Raw genomic sequence first — 14,164 nt, forward strand, 5'->3', positions numbered from 1 at the left:
TACTCAAGCTCCAATCAGAGTCCTCAGTGAAAAGCAGAGGTTTGTGTCCCATTTGGTTAGCCCGTAATTAAAGACCAGGAATAGGACCTATGGCCACCATCACTGCTATCTTATGCAAGTGCTGTTAACAAAAAAAAAAAAAAGAAGCTCAGTGAAGTGTATCCAAGTTGCTTCTGAGAAGAGGTTAAGGCCATAAAAGATTGATGGGACGATGATGGTTATGTTTTACTTTCACCTAAAGCTTGTTATGAATAACTCATATAGAACCAGTTTCTGAGCTCTGCTTTGTGTTTTATTTCTAGGTGTAGATGAACCATGGAAAAGAATAAGGGATTTTACCCAAAAAATTATGAGAAAGAACGCCTGTTAGAAAACTGCCTTGCAAATGTTAAAAGTGTATAAAAGGTAAAGGTAAAGGTTCCCCTTGCACATATGTGCTAGTCATTTCTGACTCTAGGCGGCGAGGCCCATCTCTATTTCAAAGCCAAAGAGCCAGTGCTGTTTGAAGACGTCTCCGTGGTCATGTGACCGGCATAACTCAACGCCAAAGGCGCATGGAACACTGTTACCTTCCCACCAAAGGTGGTCCCTATTTTTCTAGTTGCATTTTTTACATGCTTTTGAACTACTAGGTTGGCAGAAACTGGGACAAGTAACGAGAGCTCACCCTGCTATGCGGCACTAGGGATTTGAACCTCTGAACTGCCAATCTTTCGATCGACAAGCTCAGCGTCTTACCCAGTAAGCCACTGCTTAGGTTAATTGAAGAGTATATGGCAATTAAGGATATTAGCAACATTTCACACTTACCTGAAGATAATGGCATGGTCTCAGGGAGGGTTTTATTTCCTGATGAACTAGAGGCTTGTCTAGATTAAGAGACGACTTCCGATAAGCTTCTTTAGCTTGGCTTACTGTGAGGGTAGACCAAGAGCTCCTTTTCATGTACTTGCCATCAGGGGTCATTGCCAGACCTTCGCAAGCTGAACATTTCACATCATTGTTACTTTTTGAAGTCTTTAATGAGAGATCCCCAAAATGTCCCTGAAGAGCTTCAGGATAGCAATGAGAGATATGGTCCACATGATGCCTGTTTACCACACTAGGTGTTCGGTAAGTGCTATCACTGTCCAAGTTGTCATCGGAGCTCCACCAGCTGCTCATTCCAGTTTTATGCTTACTTTCAGGCTTTCGGTCTTTACTTTTACTTCTTTTGCTATGTTTAGAATGATGTCCATGATGATGGTCATCACCTCGGCCGTCTCCCTTTGCCCCATTTACATTGCTCTTGGAAGATCCTTCCAAAGAATGTGATTTTGTGAACAGTTTTTGGACTGAATGAACAAGGTGACGTATTCTACCTGGGCTTTCACTGCGTTGTTCAGCTGCGGTTGATGTCCTTTGGTACTGCAAAGTGTGAAAGCCATCCCTATGGAGAGGAAGTTGTTTCTCAAATTGATCCAGCAAATTTGCTGGGATCCGGTTAATCTTCGGGTTTGGATGAGACATGGCGCAATCGTCCCTAGTATCGTAATGTGAGGTGTAGTGCATTCTGGGGAAAGTGCTACTGGACATATGATCACCCATAACCATGGGCATCATCATACATTCTGAATGGATGGAGCTTCGCGGTGAGCAGCGATGGTGCTCCACTGGGCAACTCTCGGTTGGGCTGAGAAGATACGATTGCCTTGACTCCTGGCCATGGTGAAGATGATCGTGGCTGTGTTCACAATCTTCAGGGGATGCTAAACCACAAGTATGTGCAGAACATAATTGTGATTGATTACGACTGCCAGATAATCCTTTCATGTTCCTTGAAACAGGAGAATATCTTTCCTCACTGAAGGACTGCTGGGTTGGAGACCATGAGTACGGCTGATCTGTTAGGGGATGGATAGAGATGTATCTGTCAGCTAGAACAAGAATAATGTATATTTAAACTAATCATAGAAATTAAAGTTTAACAATAATTTTAAACATACAACACAAAGACATACTAATATTTCATTGATGGTTAAATATCATGAAGATGGCTATTTAACCATATTATGATTAGGGCAGTTTAATACTAGTGCTAGCATCCTTCACTGTTGTGATATTTAAATATTAGCTCTTACATTTATTATTTACTGCATTAGTTTTAGATGGTTGCTTAGCTAAAATTATCCGGGCTGCTTACATAGTTAAAATAGAAGAACACAATAAAAAAGAGTATGTATGCCCAGATAAAATCATTTCGATGTGTTAAAAAAAGAAAAAGAAAAACCACAGTTGCTGGGTAGTACAAGCAGGTATAACTGTGTTCATGTCCTGCTTTGATCTGATCCAATAGGATCTTTCTCACATTCATTCATTTGGTCTGATTGCCAAATATTAAATATTTTAATCAGTGGTGGGTTTCAAATTTTTTTTTTTTTTTTTATTCAAAAAGTTTTACAAAATTTTTTTCCCCCTTTCCCCCCCTCCTCCTCCCCTCCTCCCCTCCCGACTTCCCGGAACGAGCACAAGGTATAGTTAAAAGTAAAACAAACATATGCTAAAAAGTTTTCGTCCCAACTTAATTATACCCCTACAATCATCAATTCCTAACTTCCCCCAAAAGCAATCAAAAATAATACATCATAATCATTCAAAACAGTCTGATAACTCTTAGTCTGATATCTACGTTGAATATAGTCAATCCATTTTTCCATTCCTTTAAGTATCTTTCTTGCGTATTGTCTTTCAAAAGGCTGATATCTTCGCCATCTCAGCCAAATTGGCAACTTTCAATATCCATTCTTCTATTGTTGGTACTTCTTTTTCTTCCAATATTGTCCTATTAGTAATCTTGCTGCAGTTATTAGATTTAAAATCAATTTAGTCTCAATTACTGTACAATCCGTAATAATTCCCAACAAGAAAAATTGCGGCAGGAACTTTATCTTCTTTTTCAGAACATTTTGTAAAATCCACCAAATTTTTATCCAAAAGGCCTTTATGTCCTTACAAGTCCACCAAATGTGAAAATATGTAGCGTCATCACAATTACATCTCCAACATTTTGCTTGCATTTCTGGATACATACACGATAATTTTTTAGGATCTAGATGCCATCTATAAAACATTTTATAAAAGTTTTCCCTCAGGTTCTGTGCCTGCGTGAATTTAACATTTCTAACCCAAATTTTTTCCCACGTTTCCAATAATATTGGCTCCTGAAAGTTTTGTGCCCACTTTATCATACAGTCCTTTACCAAGTCCCTTTCAGAATCTATTTCAAGTAACACATTATACAATCTCTTTATATGCTCTTTATATGCTTTATATGGTTTCAAATTTTTTTACTACCTGTGGGTGTGGTTCTGTGGGTGTGGGTTGGTGGGTGTGGCATGGCATGGCATGGCTTGGTGGGCATGGCAGGGGAAGGATACTGCAAAATCCCCATTTTCTCCCAATCAGCTGGGACTTGGGAGGCAGAGAATAGATAGGGGCGGGGCCAGTAGTTCTCCAAACTACTAAAAAGTTCCGCTACTGGTTCTCCAGAACTGGTCAGAACCTGCTGAAACCCAACTCTGATTTTAATCTACAATTAAGATTAAATTTGGATAATTGCTTCAAACAGTTTATATAACATAACATAACATAACATCAGAGTTAAACATACCGTATATACTCGAGTATAAGCCGAGTTTTTCAGCACGTTTTTTGTGCTGAAAAACGTCCCCTCGGCTTATACTTGAGTTTTGTTTTTTAAGCCCTCGGCTTATACTTGAGTTTTGTTTTTTAAGCCCTCGGCTTATACTCGAGTATATCGGCTTATACTTGAGTTTTGTTTTCTTTTTCACATTTTGCGGACGGTGGGAAGCCCTGCGGTGCAGTGAGAGGGCGGGCGGGGAGCCGCCAGCCTTCTCAGCTGAGGAGGAGGTTTCCCCAACCGTAGGTGCCTCATTCCACCCTCGACATACTGAGTCCCCAGTTTACCCCAGTTTTTGGGGTAAAATTGGGGACCTCGGCTTATACTCGGATAGGCTTATATTCGAGTATATACGGTATGTTTATGTTTCATTCTGTATAGGACAAAACCTCGGGAGGCTATCAAAGATGGAATATCTTTCCTCACTGAAGGACTGCTGGGTTGGAGACCATGAGTACGGCTGATCTGTTAGGGATGGATAGACAAATTGGCAACTTTCAATATCCATTCTTCTATTGTTGGTACTTCTTTTTCTTCCAATATTGTCCTATTAGTAATCTTGCTGCAGTTATTAGATTTAAAATCAATTTAGTCTCAATTACTGTACAATCCGTAATAATTCCCAACAAGAAAAATTGCGGCAGGAACTTTATCTTCTTTTCAGAACATTTTGTAAAATCCACCAAATTTTTATCCAAAAGGCCTTTATGTCCTTACAAGTCCACCAAATGTGAAAATATGTAGCGTCATCACAATTACATCTCCAACATTTTGCTTGCATTTCTGGATACATACACGATAATTTTTAGGATCTAGATGCCATCTATAAAACATTTTATAAAAATTTTCCTCAGATTCTGTGCCTGCGTGAATTTAACATTTCTAACCCAAATTTTTCCCACGTTTCCAATAATATTGGCTCCTGAAAGTTTTGTGCCCACTTTATCATACAGTCCTTTACCAAGTCCCTTTCAAAATCTATTTCAAGTAACACATTATACAATCTCTTTATATGCTCTTTATATGCTTTATATGGTTTCAAATTTTTACTACCTGTATATGGAGTAAAAGCAAAATAATACATCATAATCATTCAAAACAGTCTGATAACTCTTAGTCTGATATCTACGTTGAATATAGTCAATCCATTTTTCCATTCCTTTAAGTATCTTTCTTGCGTATTGTCTTTCAAAAGGCTGATATCTTCGCCATCTCAGCCAAATTGGCAACTTTCAATATCCATTCTTCTATTGTTGGTACTTCTTTTTCTTCCAATATTGTCCTATTAGTAATCTTGCTGCAGTTATTAGATTTAAAATCAATTTAGTCTCAATTACTGTACAATCCGTAATAATTCCCAACAAGAAAAATTGCGGCAGGAACTTTATCTTCTTTTCAGAACATTTTGTAAAATCCACCAAATTTTTATCCAAAAGGCCTTTATGTCCTTACAAGTCCACCAAATGTGAAAATATGTAGCCATCACAATTACATCTCCAACATTTTGCTTGCATTTCTGGATACATACACGATAATTTTTAGGATCTAGATGCCATCTATAAAACATTTTATAAAAGTTTTCGTCCCAACTTAATTATACCCCTACAATCATCAATTCCTAACTTCCCCAAAAGCAATCAAAATAATACATCATAATCATTCAAAACAGTCTGATAACTCTTAGTCTGATATCTACGTTGAATATAGTCAATCCATTTTTCCATTCCTTTAAGTATCTTTCTTGCGTATTGTCTTTCAAAAGGCTGATATCTTCGCCATCTCAGCCAAATTGGCAACTTTCAATATCCATTCTTCTATTGTTGGTACTTCTTTTTCTTCCAATATTGTCCTATTAGTAATCTTGCTGCAGTTATTAGATTTAAAATCAATTTAGTCTCAATTACTGTACAATCCGTAATAATTCCCAACAAGAAAAATTGCGGCAGGAACTTTATCTTCTTTTCAGAACATTTTGTAAAATCCACCAAATTTTTATCCAAAAGGCCTTTATGTCCTTACAAGTCCACCAAATGTGAAAATATGTAGCCATCACAATTACATCTCCAACATTTTGCTTGCATTTCTGGATACATACACGATAATTTTTAGGATCTAGATGCCATCTATAAAACATTTTATAAAAGTTTTCGTCCCAACTTAATTATACCCCTACAATCATCAATTCCTAACTTCCCCAAAAGCAATCAAAATAATACATCATAATCATTCAAAACAGTCTGATAACTCTTAGTCTGATATCCATGTTGAGCCCAATGAAATAGGATAGTTCTAGCATGTTGTATATGTATTATATCTATTCTTGCACTCTTGCTAGCTAAGGCAGAAATATACTGCCAGAGCTGCAGATTCTGCTAAATTTCTTCATAGTTTTCTTGGTAAATTATGTCTAATAAACAAAGAAGGATTCAAATTAAGTGTCTTATAGAACACCATTGTGTTAATAGCCTGATGAATTCTTTGCTCAATGTTATTTCTATCAATAGTTATTATCCATGTTGAGCCCAATGAAATAGGATAGTTCTAGCATGTTGTATATGTATTATATCTATTCTTGCACTCTTGCTAGCTAAGGCAGAAATATACTGCCAGAGCTGCAGATTCTGCTAAATTTCTTCATAGTTTTCTTGGTAAATTATGTCTAATAAACAAAGAAGGATTCAAATTAAGTGTCTTATAGAACACCATTGTGTTAATAGCCTGATGAATTCTTTGCTCAATGTTATTTCTATCATTACACAGCAAATATCCAGCTTCTTATCAGTTACGGTTAGGTACCAATGTTATTTCTATCAATAGTTATTATGCATGTTGAGCCCAATGAAATAGGATAGTTCTAGCATGTTGTATATGTATTATATCTATTCTTGCACTCTTGCTAGCTAAGGCAGAAATATACTGCCAGAGCTGCAGATTCTGCTAAATTTCTTCATAGTTTTCTTGGTAAATTATGTCTAATAAACAAAGAAGGATTCAAATTAAGTGTCTTATAGAACACCATTGTGTTAATAGCCTGATGAATTCTTTGCTCAATGTTATTTCTATCATTACACAGCAAATATCCAGCTTCTTATCAGTTACGGTTAGGTACCAATGTTATTTCTATCATTACACAGCAAATATCCAGCTTCTTATCAGTTACGGTTAGGTACCAATGTTATTTCTATCATTACACAGCAAATATCCAGCTTCTTATCAGTTACGGTTAGGTACCAATGTTATTTCTATCATTACACAGCAAATATCCAGCTTCTTATCAGTTACGGTTAGGTACCAATGTTATTTCTATCATTACACAGCAAATATCCAGCTTCTTATCAGTTACGGTTAGGTACCAATGTTATTTCTATCAATAGTTATTATCCATGTTGAGCCCAATGAAATAGGATAGTTCTAGCATGTTGTATATGTATTATATCTATTCTTGCACTCTTGCTAGCTAAGGCAGAAATATACTGCCAGAGCTGCAGATTCTGCTAAATTTCTTCATAGTTTTCTTGGTAAATTATGTCTAATAAACAAAGAAGGGGATTCAAATTAAGTGTCTTATAGAACACCATTGTGTTAATAGCCTGATGAATTCTTTGCTCAATGTTATTTAAGCTCTTGCAGCTGGGAAATTTTTGCAAACAAATCAGAGAAATAGAAGAGAAGAGTTTGATTTAGGTATTCAGAATCCTCAAATTCAGTTTACCACTTTTTCAAAAAGGAGATGAGCATCTGAGCTGTTAAGAGAAGCTCTTTACAGGATCAGCCGTACATTACAGTAATTATGCTTTATGCTAGTTTCTTTAAATATTTAATCAGTGGTGGGTTTCAAATTTTTACTACCTGTGGGTGTGGTTCTGTGGGTGTGGTTCTGTGGGTGTGGTTCTGTGGCATGGCATGGCATGGCTTGGTGGGCATGGCAGGGGAAGGATACTGCAAAATCCCCATTTTCTCCCAATCAGCTGGGACTTGGGAGGCAGAGAATAGATAGGGGCGGGGCCAGTAGTTCTCCAAACTACTAAAAAGTTCCGCTACTGGTTCTCCAGAACTGGTCAGAACCTGCTGAAACCCACCTCTGATTTTAATCTACAATTAAGATTAAATTTGGATAATTGCTTCAAACAGTTTATATAACATAACATCAGAGTTAAACATATGTTTATGTTTCATTCTGTATGGGACAAAACCTCGGGAGGCTATCAAAAGATGGAACACCTTTCCCCCTGAGATCTGACAGGCTCTTAACCCCTGAGACTTCCAGAAACGTTGAAGATCTGGCTGGTTGGGATTGAATGAGGGTGGAGCTCAGTAAATGTGTCTGGGGATGTTCTGCTTTGGGGATTGGGGGCACCGGAAACTTTTGTGATTCTTTGTAAGTACCCTAGCACTATAATGACATGAGATAGGCAGTTCTAGAAGTCTAATATATAAACAAACAAATAAATGGTTCAATCCGTTACTCTGTGTATATTGCTATACAGGTGATCCTCAACTTACAAGTGTTTAGTGACCATTTGAAGTTACAACAGCATTGAAAAAAGTGACTTATGACCATTTTTCACACTTATGACCACTGCAGCAACCCCCTGGTCAAATTTCAGACACATAGCAATTAGCATGTATTCATCACAGTTGCAGTGTCCCAGGGAGATGGGTTCACCTTTTGCAACCTCCGGACAAGCAAAGTCAATGAGGATCACATTCACTTAACCATGTTACTTGCAACTGTGGTAAGAATGGTTATCAAATGAGACACCAATTGGGCCAAACCTCACTTAACCCATTGTCTTGCTTAGCAACAGAAATTTTAGGCTCAATTGTGGTCGCAAGTCGAGGACTACATGTACGATGCCATGCGTGTTACTTTTGCTTTCACCTATTGGAAAAAAAGAACATTGGAAGATCTAAAGAACTGGTTAGGGACAGATTGTCATGAAGAGAATCTGTATAGTTGCTAAGAGTTGACCCCACATTCATGGCAAATAATAAAGAGGAGGAGGAGGAGGAGGAAATTAGATAGAGGAAGAACTAGAGCTCCATAAATCACAATCTCAAATCCTTAAAGGATTAGACTCTGATGAATTGCATTCATTTCTCTAATTTAATTAGTGCTATTCATGTCAGTTCATTTTAAAAAAAAATAAAGATGAATCAATCAGCTATTTAAATGTGGATACTTTCTCTGAAAGATTCCTGAGGAGGAAGACGGAGAGGAGAAATTGGAGTCGGTTCAAGTCCAGAAAGGTATTTCTATCATTACACAGCAAATATCCAGCTTCTTATCAGTTACGGTTAGGTACCAATGTTATTTCTATCAATAGTTATTATCCATGTTGAGCCCAATGAAATAGGATAGTTCTAGCATGTTGTATATGTATTATATCTATTCTTGCACTCTTGCTAGCTAAGGCAGAAATATACTGCCAGAGCTGCAGATTCTGCTAAATTTCTTCATAGTTTTCTTGGTAAATTATGTCTAATAAACAAAGAAGGGGATTCAAATTAAGTGTCTTATAGAACACCATTGTGTTAATAGCCTGATGAATTCTTTGCTCAATGTTATTTAAGCTCTTGCAGCTGGGAAATTTTTGCAAACAAATCAGAGAAATAGAAGAGAAGAGTTTGATTTAGGTATTCAGAATCCTCAAATTCAGTTTACCACTTTTTCAAAAAGGAGATGAGCATCTGAGCTGTTAAGAGAAGCTCTTTACAGGATCAGCCGTACATTACAGTAATTATGCTTTATGCTAGTTTCTTTAAATTTTTTTTTTTTAAAAACATTTGCTCTGGAAAAGATAGTTATTGAAAGTTACTGCTCATGCACCATACAAATAAGTAGTTGATTTCAAGGGAAATTGAAGCCCTGTAATGCTGTCCTTGTCATTTTATCATGTCAATGGTTTAATGTTGACGTATCTTCTGATCGAATGCATAGAATTTGATATGAAAGATGGTACCAGCTGCTGAGCTACAGTGGAAATGCCAGCAAACCTTGAAAGGCATTCAAAGAGCGCATAACTTGCTAAACTGTAATTGGATCCTTTTCACAAGTTTGAGTTTGGAAGGATCTCTAGATTATGCAATGACAAAAAGCAGAACAGGGTCTTTCAGGTGTCTTTCCTTGAGCAAAGCAAAATTACAACTAAATATAGGGATCTTGGTTGAAATGAAAATGATGACAATGTGAATTCTTTTAAAAGAAAGAAAACTTGATTCCTCTGGTTTAATTATACCTTAATTCAGAAAAGAAATGCCATTAAATATAATGCTGAAAAAGGCTGCCCTTCCTTCCCTCATAATTCTTAAAGGGCCATGGAAGAATTTGAATCTCCCACCCTCCAGAAGAATTATGTTCCTCCCGCTGCCTTCCTATTGCTTCTCCTTTCAAGGAACAGCTACTATTTCAACTTTCTTTTTTCAAGCCTACAAACCATGATCAGAAAGGTCAGCAGTTTGGCAGTTTGAATCCCTAGTACAGATCTCCTGCGTGAGCAGGGGGTTGGACTAGATAACCTCCAAGATCCCTTCCAACTCTTTTACTGTTACTAGAAGATCTATGAGCAGATGAGAATCAGCAGCAGTGAACTTCTTGCCTGATGTGTGGGGGAGAAAGATTCTTTCTTCCTCCTTATTCATAACTGCTCAGTGCCCTCCCCCAATTTCAATGAAAGTGAACCCTCCCTCCCATTAAATTTTCTTATATCCCAATGTATATGGTTTATAACACTTGCTTTTTCACTTTTTTTCCAGGTGATTAAGAACTAGCAGATTTTTAAAAAGTTGCCTTTTTTCATTGGTAAGTCACAAAATCTATCTAAAAATGGATTGCATGAAAAGCCCCCCAATCATCCGCCTATGCAAAGTTGAAGTTGTATCGAGTCTTTTTTTCTCCCAAAAGTTAGGGATGTTTCTGTTCACATATTCTTCACCGCTTTTCCTCCCTCAAAAGCCTGGAAATGCCTGTGAAGATCTGGATGCGGAACAGGAATGATTGCCAAAGTCCAATGACATAATTTGGGACAATGAGCCTACAAATCAAAATGACATACTTGGATTAGCCATGTACGAAGCAATCAAATTAGTACTGGATAGCACCAGCTGTTAAAAAAAGCAAAACGGAGGAAGAGGCATCACAAAACCCAAACTTACATAGTTATTAACACTAGTGAAATGGTTTTCAAGCTCCTGATCATCAAAGAATTCTAATGAATGATAGAGACCATCAGAAGGCAGGTATTCCTCCCCACCCCACCTGCTCATTGTTCTCAGCAATGAAAAACTGAAAACCGTGTTTTCTTTCTGTCAAATACTGCTCTGCCTTCATGTATGTTGGGCAACGGAAGGAAGAAGCCAAAGAAAGGGTATGGATGAGCAGGAAGTAGAATGGAATGGAATGGAATGGAATGGAATGGAAGGGAAGGGAAGGGAAGGGAAGGGAACGGAACGGAACAGAACAGAACAGAACAGAATACTTTATTGTATCTTTGAATGTACACTAATTGGCATACATTAAAATGAAATTATGTTGCATACAGCTCTCAAAGGATCTCCATCTCTAATATAAACATAAACATGACAAGATAAATATGAGTAAAAAGTTATGTCAAGGCTAGGAAAAAAAAAAGAATCCAGCATGGATTTCACCAAACATGCACCATCAGACAAAAATTGTAACACCAACAGCTATTTTTGAATGGAGACCTGGAAGGTGTGCTCTTGCCATTCAAATATTCACACGCATACAACGAAGTATAAAGTTGGTAGAATGATTTGCATTAACCATGGACAGGTTGCTGGGGCGACTGAATGCCACCACATGTTTATTGGACCCGTGTCCCTCCTGGTTGGTGCTGGCCACCCGGGAGGTTACACGAGGCTGGCTCCAGGGGATTGTCAACGCTTCTTTGAGGGAGGGTGTTGTTCCCACTGCCTTGAAAGAGGTGGTGGTGAGGCCCCTCCTCAAGAAGCCCTCCCTGGACCCAGCTGTTTTGGGCAACTACCGTCCAGTCTCCAACCTTCGCTTTGTGGCGAAGGTTGTTGAGAGTGTGGTGGCACATCAGTTACCCCAGTACCTGGATGAATCTGTCTATCTAGACCCGTTCCAGTCCAGCTTCCGACCCGGGTACAGCACAGAGACAGCTTTGGTCGCATTGGTGGATGACCTCTGGAGGGCCCGGGACAGGGATTATTCCTCTGCCCTGGTTCTCCTAGATCTCTCAGCGGCTTTTGATACCATCGACCATGGTATCCTGCTGCGGCGGTTGGGGGGATTGGGAATGGGAGGCACCGTGTTTCGGTGGTTCTCATCCTATCTCTCCAACCGATCGCAGACGGTGTTGGCAGGGGGGCAGAGATCAACCTCGAGGCGCATCCTTTGTGGGGTGCCACAGGGGTCGGTTCTCTCGCCTCTTCTGTTCAACATCTACATGAAGCTGCTGGGTGAGGTCATCAGTGGTTTTGGGGTGAGTTATCAACTGTACGCGGATGACACTCAGCTGTACATTTCCACCCCTGACCACCCCAATGAAGCTGTCGAAGTGTTGTCTCGGTGTAAGGAGGCCGTACGGGTCTGGATGGGGAGAAATAGGCTCAGGCTCAACCCCTCCAAGACTGAGTGGCTGTGGATGCCGGCATCCCGGTACAGTCAGCTGCAACCGCGGCTGACTGTTGGGGGCGAATCATTGGCCCCAATGGAGAGGGTGCGCAATCTGGGTGTTCTCCTGGATGGACGGTTGTCCTTTGAAGATCACTTGGCGACCGTCTCCAGGAGAGCTTTTTACCAGGTCCGCCTGGTCCGCCAGTTGCGCCCCTTTCTAGACCGGGATGCCTTATGCACGGTCACTCACGCCCTCGTCACTTCTCGCCTGGACTACTGCAATGCTCTCTACATGGGGCTCCCCTTGAGGTGCACCCGGAGACTTCAGTTGGTTCAGAATGCAGCCGCGCGGGTGATAGAGGGAGCCACTCGTGGCTCCCATATAACACCGATCCTGCGCAGGCTGCACTGGCTACCTGTGGTTTTCCGAGTGCACTTCAAGGTGCTGGTTACCACCTTTAAAGCGCTCCATGGCATAGGACCGGGATATCTTCGGGACCGCCTTCTGCTACCACATGCCTCCCACCGGCCGGTATGCTCCCATAGAGAGGGTCTTCTCAGGGTGCTGTCAGCCAAACAGTGTAGGCTGGCGACCCCCAGGGGGAGAACCTTCTCTGTGGGGGCACCTACCCTCTGGAATGAGCTTCCCCCAGGACTTCGACAACTTCCTGACCTCCGGACCTTTCGCATGAGCTGAAGACGTATCTATTCTTCCGAGCAGGACTGGCTTAAATAGGGTTTTTAAATATGGATTTTATTGGGGTTTATTTTATATTTTGTATTGTATTTTAAATTTTAGGCCATATTGAATAAGTTTTTTAAAGAGTGTTTTTATTGTAATATATGGTATTATTTTATCTGCCTGTTCACCGCCCTGAGTCCTTCGGGAGAAGGGCGGTATAAAAATTAAATTATTATCATTATCATTATCATTATCATTATCATTATTATTATTATTATTATTATTATTAAAAAGCCTATGTTAGGAAAGTTGCATAGAAAAGTGTGGCAACTGCTGAAAGGTGCCAACAACAGTAAGTATCAATTTTTCACATTTTAAAAAAACCATGGATGGAATCTATGTGAAAAACAGTGACGTGGACAAAATGAAACACATTTAAATTCATTTGCACATCCCTTCTTTATGCAGAAATACCTTAAAGCAGAAATTCTGTTTTTCTTCAAGTGACTCATTGAGTTTCCCTTGGCTTTGCCTTTGACAAATGTATATGCCATGGTTAACCATGCTTTCTCTTTGCAATAATACGCCACCTGAAGATAGCTCAGTACCAATCCTGTTGGCATTCAGAAAAACTACTAAGAGCTGCTGTTCTGGGAAGCCTTTGGAGATCGATTGTACGGTGGGTGCCCTCACCGATGCAGGCTATTTGTTATTTGGATTATTTTCTTTGCTGTATCAATAGCTAGGAAGTAGACTGCAAGTGGCTTTAGGGATTTGATTGTTTTTTTTAAAAATTCCTGAAAATGGGTTGTTACTCAGAAATGTCTAGGAAGTTTCAGCCCCCAGATTACACTGCATTCATTCTTCCAAGACTAGCCTTCCCAGATCTTATATCCTTCCTAACAGTTTATGCATCTGGCTGAGAAAAAGGGTGTTTTCTGCTGAGCCAACAATTTTTTAAAATTTGGTTTTTATTATTTAAAATATTTGTAACCTGATTTTCTGGACAAAGCACAACCTAGTGTCAAGAACTACCATGCAGTCAAACATCAACACATAATAAAAGCCTCATCACACTAAAATAGCCACAAAAAAGAACCAAAATTAGATATTTAAATTACTTAGAAACAGGTGATAAAACTAATTTTTAGTACATAGCAAATTCCTACATAAAAAGAACATTTTTTTTCTTTCAGTCTCA

General features: G+C 39.2%; 1 protein-coding gene across 1 annotated transcript in view; it reads right to left on the minus strand.

Annotated features, from left to right (window-relative positions):
- The window catches only part of DLGAP2 (DLG associated protein 2), a 452,324-nt gene that overhangs the window by 82,089 nt on the left and 356,071 nt on the right, over positions 1 to 14,164 (minus strand). Inside the window, 1 exon segment of the mRNA XM_058177539.1 lies at positions 811 to 1,883. Coding sequence (XP_058033522.1) covers positions 811 to 1,812 — 1,002 coding nt within the window. The 5' untranslated portion in view covers positions 1,813 to 1,883.

This window comes from Ahaetulla prasina, chromosome 1 (assembly GCF_028640845.1).
Source record: "Ahaetulla prasina isolate Xishuangbanna chromosome 1, ASM2864084v1, whole genome shotgun sequence".
NCBI lineage: Eukaryota > Metazoa > Chordata > Lepidosauria > Squamata > Colubridae > Ahaetulla > Ahaetulla prasina.